This window comes from Saccostrea cucullata, unplaced genomic scaffold, assembly GCF_032062105.1.
Source record: "Saccostrea cucullata isolate Sc308-1 unplaced genomic scaffold, CSIRO_AGI_Scuc_v1 ctg8383, whole genome shotgun sequence".
Classification (NCBI taxonomy): domain Eukaryota; kingdom Metazoa; phylum Mollusca; class Bivalvia; order Ostreida; family Ostreidae; genus Saccostrea; species Saccostrea cuccullata.
In genome coordinates this window covers 10,884-28,256 of record NW_026926792.1, presented here as the reverse complement: position 1 = coordinate 28,256, position 17,373 = coordinate 10,884, and the positions used below count along the sequence as shown (strand labels likewise).

At 34.8% G+C, this 17,373-nt stretch overlaps 1 protein-coding gene and 1 long non-coding RNA gene across 3 annotated transcripts; one reads left to right on the top strand and one right to left on the bottom strand.

The window, feature by feature from the left end:
- Positions 1-563: 563 nt before the first annotated feature.
- Positions 564-4,368, bottom strand: LOC134272660 (titin-like). The gene is made up of 3 exons (XM_062754865.1): positions 4,295-4,368; positions 3,527-3,594; positions 564-2,680 (listed from the first exon to the last, which is right to left on the bottom strand). Exons 1-3 carry the CDS (start codon positions 4,366-4,368, stop codon positions 564-566), a joined length of 2,259 nt encoding a protein of 752 aa, XP_062610849.1.
- Positions 4,369-12,718: 8,350 nt separating this feature from the next.
- Positions 12,719-16,983, top strand: LOC134272659 (uncharacterized). 2 transcript variants are annotated; one of them, XR_009993246.1, is made up of 3 exons: positions 12,719-13,030; positions 14,867-15,061; positions 16,678-16,983. It is a non-coding gene; the product is annotated as an uncharacterized LOC134272659 (long non-coding RNA). The 2 variants fall into 2 exon arrangements; XR_009993247.1 differs by having other exon boundaries at positions 12,721-13,030; positions 14,867-15,041.
- Positions 16,984-17,373: the final 390 nt, after the last annotated feature.

The following is a 17,373-nucleotide window of genomic DNA, read 5'->3' as shown; positions in this document are numbered from 1 at the left end:
CAAACACCGATACACAGAATTATGTATCTTAGTGTAGTCTACTTGTGTGCCAAGTTATACTGAAATCAGACCAAAACTGTAGGAGGAGTAGCATTTTGAAAGAATTTCACAGAAATTTCTATTTTTAGTAACCACGGCAACACCGTTCATCGAAATCAAAAACCGATACACAGAATTATGTATCTTAGTGTAGTCTACTTGTGTGCCAAGTTATATTGAAATTAGACCAAAACTGTAGGAGGAGTAGCATTTTGAAAAATTGTTTACAGACAGACGGACAGACAGACAGACAGACGGACGGACGCCGGACGCATTACTATCGCATAAGCTCTTCTGGTCTCTGACCAGTAGAGCTAAAAATTGACAACAGAGTTTAGCATTTAGAAATAAAAATACAATCAAAAATGCGTAAGCATACGGAAATAAACCTACAATAATATATTTTTAACATTATCATTTTTGGGAGAAAAAATATTCTTTCAATATTAATTCAGATTATTTCTTCGGGCGTTCTCTAAATTAGTCAAATTACGAACTGTAAACTTAAACAAGCAAACCAAATTTTACCTCCCAAAGAATAGACTGCCTAAAGCAAACCCAATACCCAGGTTCTTTAATAAGTTATTGTTCTTTTTCGGTGGGGGTGGTGGGGGTCGGCGTGGCGGGGGTGGGGGAGGGGGTGGCTGGGGGCGTTTTGTGGTCGGTGGGACCTTGATAACCGGCGCGGGAGTAGCGGGCAAAATAAACGTGTCCGGAACTTTAGGTTGTACCGGAACTTTAGGTTGTACCGGAACTACTGGTTGAACTGGAACTACTGGTTGAACCGGAACTACTGGTTGTACCGGAACTACGTCCTTGGGATCTACAGGCGGATTGATGATTTTGGGGTAGGGTTTTTCTTTAGGAACAACAAGCACGGGGGATGGCGTGGCAGACGGAATGTATCCTGGAACTGTTGGTATGATGTCATCCACGGGAAAGAAGTCGCCTGGTTGTAAAGGCTTCCTTCCGCCCGTAACGATCGGTATTTTTTTCTTACCCGGTACCTTTATGACTGGGGAGGGAGTTGCAGACGGAATATATCCCGGATCCCCGGGTTCCGGTATGACGTCACTGACAGGAATGGCGTCACCAGGTTGTGGTCCTCGAGGACCCAGGGGGTTACCAGGTAATATAGGTTCAGGTTCGGGTTCAGGTACAGATTTTCCAGAATTAATCCCGGGACCGTTCGGGAATACTAAGTTTGGAGAGGGTGTGGCAGATGGTATATAATCAGGTACAACCGGCAAGACGGGTATGACGTCACCAGGCGGTGCAACCGGTAAAACAGGTATGACGTCACCAGGTTTTAGTCCGTTTTCGTCTATGGGCGTAAGTTCACTTGGATGAACCTCATTCATGTGTTGCCTTAACAGTTCCCGGAGTCTCCGATTCTGTTTCCTCAACCTTCTCACTCGCTTCCGCTCCATCAACCAAGCGGCGCGGTTCTCAGCCGGGTTCATATCTTTCTGGCTTCCGTCAGGGTTGAAGTCGATGGCGGGGAAAATGGCCGTCTCCCCTGTCACGGGGTCAAGGACAGATAAAATATCGTTTGTGTCGTTACCATGCACGGTCACTGGAAAGTGGTGAAAGGTTCCGTCTCTGTGAAGATGACCGTGGTCCAGCCCGCCTCCGGGAGAGACGCCTGTAATAGGTCCGGCATTGATGAATTCCGGAAGTCCTGTTATGGGGTTGATTCTGTGAATTCCGTCCTCTGGGTGAATGTTCTGTCTACCGTTGATTGTTCTATCGTTGATTCGGCGTCCTTTACTTATTTCGCCTGGTGGAAGAACTTCGACTCCGACTAATTCTGACCCGTCGATAGGTCGGATGTTGATAGGGTTCGTGGGTCGATTCTCGATGTTTACGTTGACCGGATTTACCGGGTCTATAAATTCCGTTGGTGGTCGATTATCTATCGGAATAACGGCTTCATTTACGTGCTTTACTTCGTGTGGGCTGATTGGTCCACTTACTTCTTTCGGTACAACAACATTTGTCGGTACTTTGTCTTTAACAATCCCAATATCCTTCTGTTCTTTTACATTTGTAGTTTTTATGTCTTTTGGAATTTGAGCATTGTCGTTGATTGCTTCTGTTGGGGTTTTTATTTCCTTTGTTGTGACGTCAGGGGGCACAACTGGGGACTCTTTCTTGTCAGATTTTCTAGTATTGAATGCTCCCTCAAGTAAACTTTTACCAAAATTCAATATGTTTGAAAGGCTATTCGAAGAACGCCCGGGGGAATTCAAATTCTGAACTTGACTCAGAATATCTACTGGTGAAAGTCCACCTCCGGTCTGGGAGGTGCTATTCAATAGAAGCGATGTTATTGTTTCAATTCCTGAAGCTTGATTTGGCGCGGGGTTCATAACGCTGACGCTGTTTCGACGCGCCATCTGCGGGGCGTTTCTGTCAAAGAAAGGTTGTGTGTTTTGGTCTAAAAATGGCGGGGCCGGTCGACGCCATGGCTGTCCCCAGCTGTCAGGCTGCCTGGAGGGCGGGTTCCTACTGGAGAACCGCCGAGCTGTGAGGGGCTGCATTCTGTTAGGGACCTGAGAGGGAAACTGTCGACGAAATGATTGAGGCCCCCAGGGGTCTTGAAATCCTCCGGGAAAAGGTGCAAATTGTCCCGACACACCTAAAATACGGAAAAATGGAGAATATTATAAATGACAAATTCAAAACAAAGTTTCTTGAAGAGTAAAATTTCCCGTTGTATATATCCTTCATTCATTCAATTCAACTTCTATAAAAATTTCATGACATTAAAAAAAATCCATTATACTGTACATTGTAAGTGTCCATTTTCTAACGCGTTCATTTTTCATCATGATGTAGGGATTTTATTATCCAAAAACATTTTTGCGAATTGAAGATATGGAACTTATCAACATTTTCCCTGAGCATTACGTCAATATTTGTTATAAATGTTTAGAATTTTAGACAATAGAATAATGTAAACAGAAAACTCAACCCAGATTTAGACTGGTGCGATATATGCATTTTATAAACAAATCTTAGGGGATAAAACATTCTACATGCATACATATATTCAATAAACTGGATGACTAAAATTTGGATACATGTTGCTACCAAGTATGATGTACATGTAGCCCACTGATAACATTTCATTATATTTAAAGTACTATTAGAATGTTCTTAGACAACAAAAAAGACAAAAATCAAAAACAGGAGTTTTAAACAGACCCCAAATGACAGAGGTCCTTGTGGGGTTTTTTTATGAAAATATGAGAAATATGCTTATGCTGGTATTTGTATTTACTGAATATTTGATTCAGAGGATGTGTGCAGTATTACTGAACCAGACAAATCCGATTATTGAACTCCAAAATTGTTCAGAAAATTAAAAAAAAAATAAATTCAAATAATACGTTTCGCATGTTCTTAAGCAGTTTTAAATAAATCTGTTCTGCATATCAAATAAGAACTTATTTCACCATATTTGATATTAATATATTATTACCATTTATTGTCATCTTAAGAAATGCCAGGGACGTCATAACTGTACGGAGCGCTATCTTTCTGCTGAAACTGAAATTTGAAGGACATAATATATAAAGAATTCTGGACATTTCCTGTAAAATAAAAGTAATCCAAAGAACTTAATTCAATCATAAAGAAGAGAAGAAAATCATGATCTCCCCCCTTTTTGTAAAAAAAAAAAAGTTTTAAATGACCTTAGGATGTTTCAAAACATTTTATATCCATTTTTTTCTTTTTTTTTTTTTCTTTTTTTTTTCTTTTTTTAGATTTCTAATGTAAGAATCTAATTTATGTTAAGTTACTGATTTAGAATTAAACGGATAAAGAAATTTGTTCTTATTGATTAAAGTTACTTTATTAATTTTATCTTTTATATTTAAAAAAAACATCATTGCATGAAAATATTTTTAACAGAATTTAAAAATATGTATATTTGAAATGTAAAACAAATTCAATGATTTACCATGCTTGGATCATAGTTTATCCTTCAGTGAAAAATACACATTTATCCTGTAAACATTAAATCCCAAATCTACGGAAAGTCGTCCATCGTCTGCCAATATATGACCGAAGGACTCATGCGGACATGACAGACGACATTTACGACTTGGTGGGTAGTGACGTCACAATTTAACGCAAGCTAGAGACCACCGACAATACAGAGTATACTGGATAAATTACAGTCACACGTATCTGATTGGTCAACATGGCTACATGATTAGTATTTGTGTGTAATGGACCAACTTACTTGCTAAATACATCTGACAAATATTTCGTTTTGTACATAGATGTGCATTTTATTGGACTGAATTCTGAAGCCATGACGGCCATTCCCTTTATTTGTACGACTTTGGTCATTAATTATGTTCCCCAAACGAAGTTGGGGAACATATTGTTTTTACTCTGTTTTTTATTAAGGTCTTCCGTTTCAGACGGAAGACCTTATAGTGATTCTCCTGTTTCTTTTTATTTTTTTTTCCCCTTTGCCCATTTCTTTTTTTTGACGATTTCTCAGAGATGGCTGGACGGAATCTCATGAAATTTTTAGGGATGATAGAGATAAGAAATATCTTTCAAATGCAGTTTTCAGTTTTTCAAAATTCACTTCCGGTCGTCAGATATGTCCGATTTCCGCTTTTTTCAAATTTTTTTTGTCCCAGTCATATCTCAGAAACGGTAAGAGATTAAGACACCAAACTTATATGAGTAATAGATCTTGATAAGTAGGCAAAACCATTTGGGTTAACACAGTTCGCCGTCACTTCCGGTCGTCACAGGAAGTGATCAAAGAAATCGAAAATTTCAACTTTTCTTTTTTGAAACTTTTTTTGCAGCACAAAATAGTATTTCATTTGTAGTTTCGAAATATGTCAGTCCCACCGGAAACAAAAACGACGACTTCCGGTTATAAGAGAAAAACTACAAAATTTGAGTATTTTTCTTTCCCATTAATATTTTTTATAGATAAAGTATTTTTGATGATTTTTGGATATATTATTCAAACTGCAAATGTCTACAGTAACGTCAAATATCTTTGTAAAATTCACTTCCGGTCGCGTGATTTCCAGTCCTCAAAATGAGAACTTATCATAGCTGGATCTCGTAAACGGAAAAAGATTAAGACACCAAACTTATACAATTGGTAGATCTTCATGAGTAGGCAACTTCAGTTTGGATAAGATTGTCCGCCGTCACTTCCGGTCGTCACAGGAAGTGTTCTAAAAAATCAAAATTTTCAAATTTTCTTTTATGAAACTTTTTTGGCATGACGTTATAAAATCTTATTTGAATTTTTAAAATATATCAGTCCAACCGGAAACAAAAAAGTCAACTTCCGGTTTTAAGAGAAAAACTGCATAATTTTAGTATTTTTCTTTCCCCTAAATATTTCTTGTACATGACATAATTGTAACAATTTTTGGATATGTAATTCACGCTGCAAATGTCTACAGGAAGGTCAAATATCTTTGTTAAATTCACTTCCGGTCGCGTGATTTTCTGTCCTCAAATTGAGAAGTTATCAAAGCTAGATCTCGTAAACGATAAGAGATTAAGACACCAAACTGTTTCAAGTGGTAGATCTTGATGTGTAGGCAAAACCAGTTGGGATAACATTGTCTGCCGTCACTTCCGGTTGTCACAGGAAGTGATCAAAGAAATCGAAAAATTCAACTTTTCTTTATAGAAACTTGTTGCATCACATTATAGCATCTTATTTGTAGTTTTGAAATATGATAGTATCACCGGAAACAAAATCGACAACTTCCGGTTAAAAGAGAAAAACTACATACCCGGTAATTTGAGTATTTTCTTTCCCATAAATACTTTTTATAGTTAAAGTATTTGTAATGATTTTTGGATATGTTATTCAGACTGCAAATGTCTACAGTAATGTCTAATATCACAGTAAAATTCACTTCCGGTCGCGTGACTTCCTGTTCTCAAAATCAGAAGTTATCATTGCTAGATCTCGTTAGCTGTAAGAGATTAAGACACCAAACTACTAGGGGTGGTAGACCTTGATGAGTAGACAAATCCTATGAGTTTAAGATCATCCACCGTTTCTTCCGGTTGTCACAGGAAGTGATCAAATAAATAAAAAAATTAAACTTTTTATGGAATCTTTCTTAGTATTACCTTATAGCTTCTTACTAGTAGTTTCGAAATATGTCAGTTCCATTGGAAACAAAAACGACGACTTCCGGTTATGAGAGAAAAACTGCATAAATTGAGTGTCTTACTATCCCATAAATATCTTTTATAAAAAGAGTATTTGAAATGATTTTGGGACATGTTATTCAGACTGAAAATGTCTAGAGAAACCTCAAAATGAGACCTTTGACCCTTACTCAAAAAGTAATAAAGAAATATTCATTACCTTTTTCTAGATTCAGCTTCAAGTGTTTATCTCAAGTTTACCTTTCTCTCTCTCTCTCTCTCTCTCTTTCTCTCTCTCTCTGATGACCTTGACCTTTGACCTTGATAAATGACCTTGTTCTTTGGCCTCATTGACCCAAAGGTCACAATCAAGCTTACGGTCGTGGAGGTATTTGCAACTCTTACTCTAACAAATGCTTATAAAATATCCCCTCCTTTTTCTAAAAAGAAAACAAAACAATCAATACCAACTTAGAGAAAATGTCTACAAGTCAAACGAAACGAAATATCGGCATAAGATTTGTAATAAAAGAAAGAAGAGACCTGAAAGAAAGTGTCCTTAGAGTTTTAAGGTGAGTCTCTGAAGTATTTTGAAATTCTAGTGAATATCGGCAAAATCTGCATTTTTTTCTGTCTGAAATTAAGTTATTGCTTAGCATAAAAATTAATTAAAACTCCTATTGGATATTTCTGCAATTATTGTTAATATCATTCGATTCTCCTGCTCCATTACGACATTTTAATACCAAGTATTCTTGCTTTCTTAGGTGTATGGAATTTATTTTAATTTTATTTAGATCTAAATATGAATCGGCTGAAACTCGGAAATGACGATTTTTCATATCAATTAAATTTCCACGCAATTGAGATAGGTCAATTGCAGTTACCCCGCTTGATACGATATGGTGTTGAAAAAATGCCCATGACTCACTCACTCTTTTTCCGGGATTTTGAATTAACTCTGCAACTGACCACGTGTATTAGTTTCGCTTTACAACTCTGTATATGCTAAGTGTCATTGCTTCACTGCAAATGTGTCCCATAATTATTCTATTCATTTTCCTACATACAATATCACACCAAACAGCCAATATCTCAGTTTTTTAAGAAATTTGACCGGGACTTTACTACGAAACTATTTCTTTCATTTCGAAACTATTTCCTTCAACCTTAAAATACTAAGCTTACAAAATACCTGAAATATTGTGGAAGTTGGTGGCTCAGTGGTTAACGTGTCCGACTTTCACACAAATGGTTTTGGGATCGAGACCAGATGGAGGAATTGATATTTTTTTTTTTTTTTGCATTTTTTTTTTTTTTTTTCTTAAATACAAAAATATTCTTCTTACAGATAAAAGAGGAGAACGGAAGACCTTATTTGTTGCTGTAGCAACAAGAGTTTCTAGTTAAGGTCTTCCGTCTTCACGGAAGACCTTATAGTGATTCTACTGTTTCTTATTATTATTCTTTTTTTGACCAAAATTTTGTGCAGGCGATTTCTCGAGAACTATTCAGCCGTTTTCAATGAAATTTTCAGGAATTATGCGTCATTATATGAATTTTATATAAAATTCCGTTTTTTGGAAAATTCGCTTCCGGTGCCAAGTTATGGACATTTTCCTGATTTTAAAATGCAATTTTGTCGCCCCTTTTTATCGAAAATAACCAAAGATATTAACTGGAGACTTATTGGAGACGATAGTTCGTGACTTTCTGGTTTGCAGAATCACCTTTTCGTGCGTCGTCAATACTTCCGCTCGTTACGATATGCATATTTAAAAAATCGTATTTTCTAACTTTTTTGTTTTTCCATATTTTTTATTCATTTTTGGCATGTTAATAGAAATTTTTCTTATAATGCTCACTATATAATTTGTTTGAATATTGATAAATCAAAATTCTAGATATTAGCATTCAAAAATCTGAAGCGGATCCAAGATGGCGGCTGTCTCTGTCAACTCCGACATTTCGCAATAGGGGTTTACGGAGTCAGCCGAGCGTTTGCTTGAACGAAAGTAAGACAAGGAAAAATAAAACGTAAAGGAATACTTGGATTGTCACGTCGTAGTTACGTTGAAATTCTGTGTCGAACTATGTTCTTCTTATATGTCTTCTATAATTGGTTTTGGCTGGTTCTCAAAGTAGAAAAAGAAAAGACTAAATGTGAAAATGAAATTCGATACCTACTACCGGTAAACTCTGATTTGCAAACGTGAAAAGAGATCTTAAATCATAGTTATAAGTAATAGTTTCTCTAGAAACAATATCAATGAATATAGTATGTATATAAATTACAATCAATTTTCCCATGCACACTTGTGTCTGATGAAAATAATAGAAAAGACAAAATAAGAGAGCAGTTTTTTAAAAGATCGCTAAATGAAGTTTATATTAACATTCTTGTCTCAAAGATCTGAGTTATTGAGCATAAATGGTATCCGATTCATTGACTGTCTTCGGGCGACACATGTTTTTCGGCAAAACATTTCAACCTTTTCATGAAAGCTTAGCTAATCGGGATAGTTCACTTAGGGGAAAAACAGGAAATTTTTAAAAAGTTGAAAATGCATATAAGCAAGTAACACTAAAGCAGTGAAACAGTTATGTTTCACTGCTTTAGTGTTACTTGCTTATATACCGTATGAAATTTGTAAAATGTGTTAATTATACTGTCTTCACTTTGATATTTTAGCTATAAGAACGTTCTTTTTTTCTTTCCATTGAAGCTATCACACCTATTAAATGTAACATTCCAAAGAAAAGGTGCAAAGATTTACTCGTGGCGTTTGACGCAAAATTAAGAATAGTGATTCGCCTTTCATTATTCTAAGACAGATGTACTGTTGCAGAAGTATACATATACAAATACATTTAGAGCTGTGGTCCCAATAGCGTAATAGTAAGCGCACTGCATTTTCACGCTGGCAATTCGGGTTTAATTCCATTTGTTTCCATAAGAAGTTTGATCACTTTTTTCAGCTCGATTTTGCGGAATTTTTTTTTTCAGAATCAGACGGAAGACCTCTCGTTGCTCGCAACGAGTTTCTTTTCTAGTTAAGGTCTTCCGTCTTCACGGAAGACCTTATAGTGATTCTATTGTTTCTTATTATTATTATTATTATTATTATTATTATTCTTTTTTTTTTAGACAAAATTTTGTGCAGGCGATTTCTCGTAAACTATTCGGTGGATTTCAATGAAAATTTCAGGGATTATAGGTCATTATATGAATTTTATATAAAATTCCGTTTGTTGGAAAATTCGGTACCAGTGTCAAGTTATGGGCAATTTCCTGATTTTAAAATGCAATTTTGTCTTCGAGTGTTCTCGAAAACGGCTAAAGATATTAACTGGAGACTTGTTAGAGATGATAGACCATGAGTTATAGATGTGCAATTTTGACTTCGTTTGCGTCGTCAGTACTTCCAGTCGCTACAGGAAGTGAATTCAAAATGTACACTTTTTCAACTTTTTTTGTTTTTCAATATTTTTCTTTGATATAATTAATTTTAATAAAGACCCTACTGGAAAGGCCTAATATATAATTTATCTAAGAATTGAACAATCCACACACTAGATATTCGCATTTAAAAATCTGAAGCGTGTCCAAGATGGCGGCGGTCTCGGTAAACTCCGCCATTAAGCAAGTCGGGTTCTAGAAGGTCAGCTGAGCGTTTAGATGAACGAAACTTCTACCAAAAAGATTTATGAAATGTAAAGGATTCTTTTGATTGCTACATCGCAATTACGTTGCATTGAGTATCCTTTTAACATGAGGTTTCCTCAAACCTCTATTGAAATCGCTTTTGTCTGCATCTCAAAGTAGAATACAACATGACTACAAGTGGAAATACGATGACTTCAGTCTTTTATTTTGCACCAGGGAAAACTTATCCTAAACCATGGTTATAATACTTTTCAAGAAACTTGCCAGACTTAATATTCACTATGTTTCTGAAGTATGACTTGACTTCTGTTTATTTTTCTTTACGCAGGCTTGTGACATATTAAATGAATAGAAAAGACAAAAATAAGAAAAACATTTTTAAAAGATTGTTTATTAAAGGTTATATGAATATTCTTGTAATAAATGCAAGTTATTGACATAAATAGTATCAGATTCCTTGACCGTCGGAGGACGAGTGATTTTTTTTTTTCAGTGAAACATTCCAGTCTTTTCATGAACGTGTAACTCATCTCCACTTTGGGATAAACAGGTTGCAAAATTCGTGGAAAATTCACAGCTTTATTGTTACTTGGCCGTATACGAAATTATATTTGTATAATGTGATAAATATTCTCGTACTTTCTAACGCTCGAAATTCTGGTCATAAGAACATACATTTGTAATTTTCATTGAAGCTATCACATCCATTAAATAAATAAAACATTTCAAAGGAATAGCGTTAAGAACTACTTGTGACGTTTGGCACGAAATAATGCATCATGACCCGACTTAGTAGTAGACAAATGGTGACAATAGTGCAGAAATATATAACATTGGCATGCCTGTATATGGAGTTGCATGGGATAAAAAGTTGAATACATATCGAAAAAAGGAAAGAAAACTGTATCATCTGTTCATCATTAATAGATTATCTATCCTAAAAATTACTGTTAAAATTCAAGTTACAAATTCCGATGTGATCATCTTGACAAAAGTTTGGCAAGCTGGCTGTCATTTTACAATTCCAAACTGAATTTTTTAAAAAATGTAATCTATGTTGGAATAAAAAAAAGCAATCTCGCGATATTCGAATGTTAAATTTGAAGCGGGTTCCCAAAGGTGTAATGGGTACCGCAATGGATTTTCACGCTGGCGACCCGGATTCGATCCCCCGTGTGTCCGATTTTTAAAATCACTTTTTCAGTTTGATTTTACGTTGTTTTTTACTGAATCGGACGGAAGACCTCTCGTTGCTCGCAACGAGTTTCGTTTCTAGTTATGTTCCCCAAACGGAGTTTGGGAACATATTGTTTTTACTCGGTTTCTTATTATTATTATGTTCCCCAAACGAAGTTGGGGAACATATTGTTTTTACTCTGTTTCTTATTATTATTATTAAGGTCTTCCGACTTCCTTCGGAAGACCTTACTGTTTTTCTTATGTTTCCTATTATTATTATTTTTCCTTTTTCATAGTACATGTGATTTCTCCGAACCTACTGAACCGATTTCAAAGATTTTTTCAGGAATGATGCATTGTTGTAATATCTCCAGACTTTTTTTCATTTTTTTAAAAATCACTTCCGGTCGCATTTTTTGTCCGATTTTCTTTTTTTAAATTGTCATTTTGTCCAAGCATCTTCTTGTAAACCACTCAAGATTGAATCACGATATTTTCAGGGATTATAAAACATCTTTTTGGGTTATGCATGACGTCTTTCGATTTCGCATCCGTCACTTCCGGTCGACACAGGAAGTGATGTTTAATTTTAAGATTTTTTGAAAAATTTAACGGGTTTGATTAAAGGCAAGTAGTACTTATATTTTCATTTAAAATCTTCAACAAAAAGCATCCATTAGAAGTACTTCCGGTAAAAACCGGAAGTAGTCGAAAAAACAAAGTTTTTCTTTTGAATCAAAAGAAATCGAATAAAACGATTAAATTTGAGTTTTTCAATTTTTGTCTGACTTACTGACTTTGATGTCAGTCGGAAATAATGCCAGAATAGTCAAAAGTCGTCAAATGACGTCACTTTCGGTCAAAACGTGTAATAACTTTTGCACCGAGAATAATTTGGCAAGAAATATACAACAAAAGTTGTGCGTAATTATGAGAGCTTTCATATAAGATTAAGGAAAAGGGGCTGGTCCTTACAGGCCTAATTAGGGGTAAATATTTAATAGATCATAAACGTTTTTTTCTGAGAGTTAAAAATATTAATGGTATAACAGTTATATTATGAAAAAGTTTAACTGAAATCATTTCGAATTGATTAAACCTTGTCATTTGGTATAAAGATAAACAAACTCCAAACTATATTTGTTTTTTATAAAAGAAATATGTGGGAAACCTTACAGGGACTGTCTAGCTATTTAGCCAGCCAAGCCTCTACTGTGCCACTTGCACACAGTTTTAGTTGATGCATCAGTAAGATATAGTTTTAATTCGGTGTTTCTCTGTTTTCTTTTTATGCAAGTAATTTAAAATGTGATGCATGTACACAACAAAAGGTGAAATCAAAATGGGTTTTCTTTTCTGCATTAGTATAGATGTAAACAACGCGCGGCATTGTGGGAAACGGGAAGGTACTAAAGACTTGATATAGTAAAATCCTGATTTGACCTGATTGAAAATTGTCAGTAATATTCCAAAACAAATGAATTTTTGTATAGCATAATGCATCATAGTAAAAAGTCTTTTAAATAAGTCATTTAAAGTACTCAATATTATCATTTAATTTAAAATAAAATCACCAGGTACTATCAGGTCTTTAGTACATCCGGTTTTTAGTGTGTCCCATCGAAATCGGCAAATCGGAATCGGACACATGTTTATCATGTTTACAAAGTGAAGTTGAGGATTTTTTTTACCATACAAGCCGTATGTACACTATACATGCACGGACATTTAACCTGCAGCTACGAAGTACTTTATCAATCCTCTGGAGCATTATTCTAATCAAAATTATCCGATTTATATATTCTTGTGTGAATTGTTTACGAGGAAATTCCGACTGTCACAGTAACAAACAATGATGAACACTCTTTACTCTGTTTCGGAGTTCGGACTGTTCCCAGTGATAATTGAATCGAATGATTAAAGAGCTGACGGTGACATTTTAATGTATGATTGGCGTGGACCATGGGAATGAATTCGAAGGTTAGAATTTTTTTACCTAAAATTTACATTACTATGGCAGCTTAGAGCATTTATCAGCTGTTGATATTTTTAGAAATACACAGACACAGCGATATATTAACTGTTTTACAGTTCAGACGCTCTCAGTTAGCCTTTTAAAATGCCCACAGCTTTAAATTTTATTTGAATATGTGTGAGCATGTAATTTCAACAAGACTTGCTTTCAACAGGTCCAGTACAATCACTAGATTTAGCTACGTAGGTAGAATTACCTACGTAGCTTTATTTACCTACCTCAGGTAGCTTTATTTAGCTATTTTTAGGTAAATTTTCAAAAGTTTTCTTTTTATTAAAAAGAGACAAAAAGTCGCAATTAAATGCCTAGTGATATTTATAATAGGGTTGCTTTAGAAAACAATTCAAAGCAGAGATAGTTTATAGATTGCTGCGTTTGGACAATTTAGAGCAAAAAATGTAATTCCATTGTTTGGTTATCTGACCATACGGTGAGGGTCGGTGAGGCATGACTGAGTATGATTACTTCACATTGTGCTGAATAATTACCGACCTATTATCATGTTAACCGGAACTGGACTTCTTTGTCATTTCATTCAAGGAATAACTGTTCTAACTGTCATACATAGCCCCAAAACTTTCAGAACTTTGATTGCAATTGCGCAGAAAAAGACTCTTTTCCAAGAGGGATTTTTTCATGATTTGTTTTCAGATGAGTTCAAAGTTGAAAATGATCACTGCATCAAAATGATATTGTCTGCACACCCTGAGAAAAATACTTTTTAATAGAAATATATCAATTTGGTAGGTAAATAAAGCTACCTCAGGTAGGTAAATAAAGCTATGTAGGTAAATCAAGCTACGTAGCTAAATTTAGTGATTGTACCAGACCTGTTCAAAACAAAATGTTCTTCAACTAATAATATGTTGACGGGTGGGAAATTAGGGTATGGTAAGGGTAGTTCCTTATTCAGTTTTGATTTAGATCGGGTTTGTCAAACCGCACTAGACATATGGTGCATCGATGCCCTGTTCACATGGAGAGTTCAATTCAAATTAGTTTAATTCGAATTAATTTACTGCGCATTAAATTACTGTGCATTAGCTCCTTGTGAACACTAACATGACCAAGGGAAACTAATTCGAATTAAATTTTGAGGCATGTGAAATGGCAAAATTAAGTCAAATGCTACAAGTTGGTGGTCAGCTTTAAGTACTTGTGCTATTTTTGAGTGAAAAACTGAGGAAAATAGTGATAATCACTAAAATGTGTATACAGACAATGTGACATTATGTCAAATACATCTGTTTATGCCTAAAGTGATATGATTTGTAAATGATGTCATAATAGCCTAACTTAAGCCTGACTGTCGAAGTAAAATTTTTATTCGCATTTGGTTACTTTGCATTATAATTAGCTGTCATGTGAACACAGTTTGATTCGCATTAGTTGATTCGCATTAGTCTCCTTTGCGATAATTTACTGCGAATTAAACTCTCCGTCTGAACAGGGCACTAGACTCTAAAGTCACATGACTCGTAGTGTAAGTTTGGCCTACAATACCACTTTAAAGCTTGAATGTAGCTCAAAGAAGCAAAGCACTGTGTGTCCAAAGTTACTGCAGAAAAAAAATTTAGTATCATAATTTATTGACAAAAAAATTGCACACATATTGCTCAGTTAATTTAATCAATATTTTATTATGTCATATGTATGTTTCTTAGTTAAATTGCAAAAGAATTTTGTAAAAAAAAAAAATGTAATAGTAGAGTTTGCTTTTTTTCTGTGATAAGACTGCAGAAATAATTTGTTTGTTAATTGGTCTATTGAACATTTTTCAGTCATTTTATGATGCCACCACTTGGGATAGTTAGCTGCAAATATAGACTTGTACTCAGCACTTATTGCCTTTGAGAAGTAAGGGATCCTTTTCGTGCCAACACCTACACACCTACTGTGACACAGAATCTCGGTTTATACAGTCTCTTTGGAGTAACCTGTCTCTAGCATTTAGCAGTGGGACTGGAACTTGCGACGTAAGGATCAACTTCTTATTGATACTTTGATTGATAATGTTATCATGAGAATCTCACTCATTCACTCATTTAGAGATGTTAATATATACTGGTGAATAGCTTCATTTGGACCTTTACTTGGAACTCAGGGTCATTATCCTAACATCTACTGTGAGGTTTTTAGGGTCTCATTCACTTCAAATGTTGGGTGCATGGTTAAGGAACATTACTAAGTACATGTTTTTGTCATAGGTTTGATGCAGTGAATTAAAATCAAGTCCGGCTTCATGATTATACATAGCGATTGCCCTACCACTAGGTTACCATAACAGACAATGATGTATTTAGGTTATATAGTAAAAAACGCTTAGGCAAACACTTATAATGAATAGAAGCTTATTGAAAATTGAATTTTATTCCCTGTCTTTTTAAAATATATGGAAAACTAAATGATGTCCTGATATTAAAGGCAATTTGTTAAAGTGTAAGAGCGTGTTAGGAACAATGTGCTAACACATTGTTCTCAACATTGTTAGGCTGAGGCAACTTAAAACAACATGCAGTTGTGCTGACGCTCAACATGCTGCCATGCTAAGGCCAAGTTTTTTCTATGTTTAGTGTCCGCGTGTGCCTTGGTTTTTGACACCCCATGTAAGAAAAAACACACAACATCAGGAGTCCTGAAATTGGTTAATTTAAGCAAAATTGTTGAATTTTGTCAATTTCTCCAAATAATATTCTTTACAGTAAGTTATATTGGGTGTATTGTAAGCATTTAATCCCTTGTTTTTGCTTAAGAATAGACATTTCTTCTATTAAAGCAGTTTAGTTAGATCAAATAACTGGAAGGGCGTCATGTTTATGACTTTTAACCCTGTGTTTTATGTTTTGGCTTGTGTGTTGTTTTTTTTTGTGCGAATAGGTACTAGGTAGGTTTTTGAAAGATGGGTGGAAGCTAAACAGAGAAAAAACTTGGAATGGCCTAATACAACTTTACACAATCTATTATGTGTAAGCTTGACGGCGTAGTGTAAACAGCCTGCTGAAACATTGTTACAAACGCAATAAGTACATTGTCACCGTGTTGTCATTAACACACTAGCCCATTGTCATAAGCGTTATAGCGCATTTTTACTTCAAGCTAGCATGTAAGTGTCTTAAACAGTTAGCATGCTGTCATAAACTTAGTAGCATGGTGTTTTAAATGAGCTAGAGCCGCATTGTTACTTTGCGCTAGCTCATTGTTCCTTATGCGATGCTGTTTTGTCACTTCATTAGTGCATTGTTCCTAATGTGCTGTAACACCTTTACGAATGGCCTTATCCTGACACATAAAAAATCATAACCAGATACCATCTTTCTGACTGATTAGTCGGTTAACAACTGTTAACCATTACCATTCCTAATAAATTTTGACATGAACAAGTAATGTACATACCCTTTATTTGAAATCATGAAAAACTAATATGTTATTTTATTACATCCTCAAATGACTGCCTGTAAACCTAAATTTATAAATGATTATAGAGCAGTTTTACAAATAATACACATGCAGAAAAGTGACAGTATCTTTTAACTAAGTTTGATGGTTTATCTTATAAGTTGTACTTTAAAAAAAAATCAATTTCTTTTAATAGGTGTGACTGTCATCTGAGTACTGAAATTTGATGCCAAGCTTGATCATGATTTGCCAGAAGAGCCTCTTTTGGGAGATGACAAAGAATAAACAGCAGAATGAAATTGAAGCAATCAACTGAATCAAGTCTCAGTTTAAGAATATGACTTTAAATATATCATATTTAAATTTTGATTTGAGAAACGGACATAAATCCACAAATATGATTATATCAATTGCTTTCAGTTTTTCAAGAGAAATAGATTTTGTTACAAAATCTAATATGTTTAACTTGGAATAAATGTTCTTTTTAAATATTTGTCAGATCTTGCATGTATACATCTGTATTGAGGTTTTCCGCTTCCAAGGGAAGACATACAAATTCTAATGGTAAAGATGATAGAGGTCTGTCTTCAGTGGCAATAAATAAGATCTACCCGGTAATATGTGTATTTTTACAGTATAATTGAAGGAACATTGCTATTTTGGCATAAACAACTAAAGCATTAACAAATGTGCATGATTCAGAACAAAGGACGTGTTATTTCAAATACAAGATCCAAGAGATGTCCAGTCACATTTCAAAGTCAACAAAGCACTAAATCTGTTTACAGTTTAGCTCATATGAGCTAAATGAGCTAAAGCTGTAGTAAAATTTTAAAAATTCACCCATTATCATATTTATATTAAATTCTTCAGAATTTCATTTCCTTCTCAG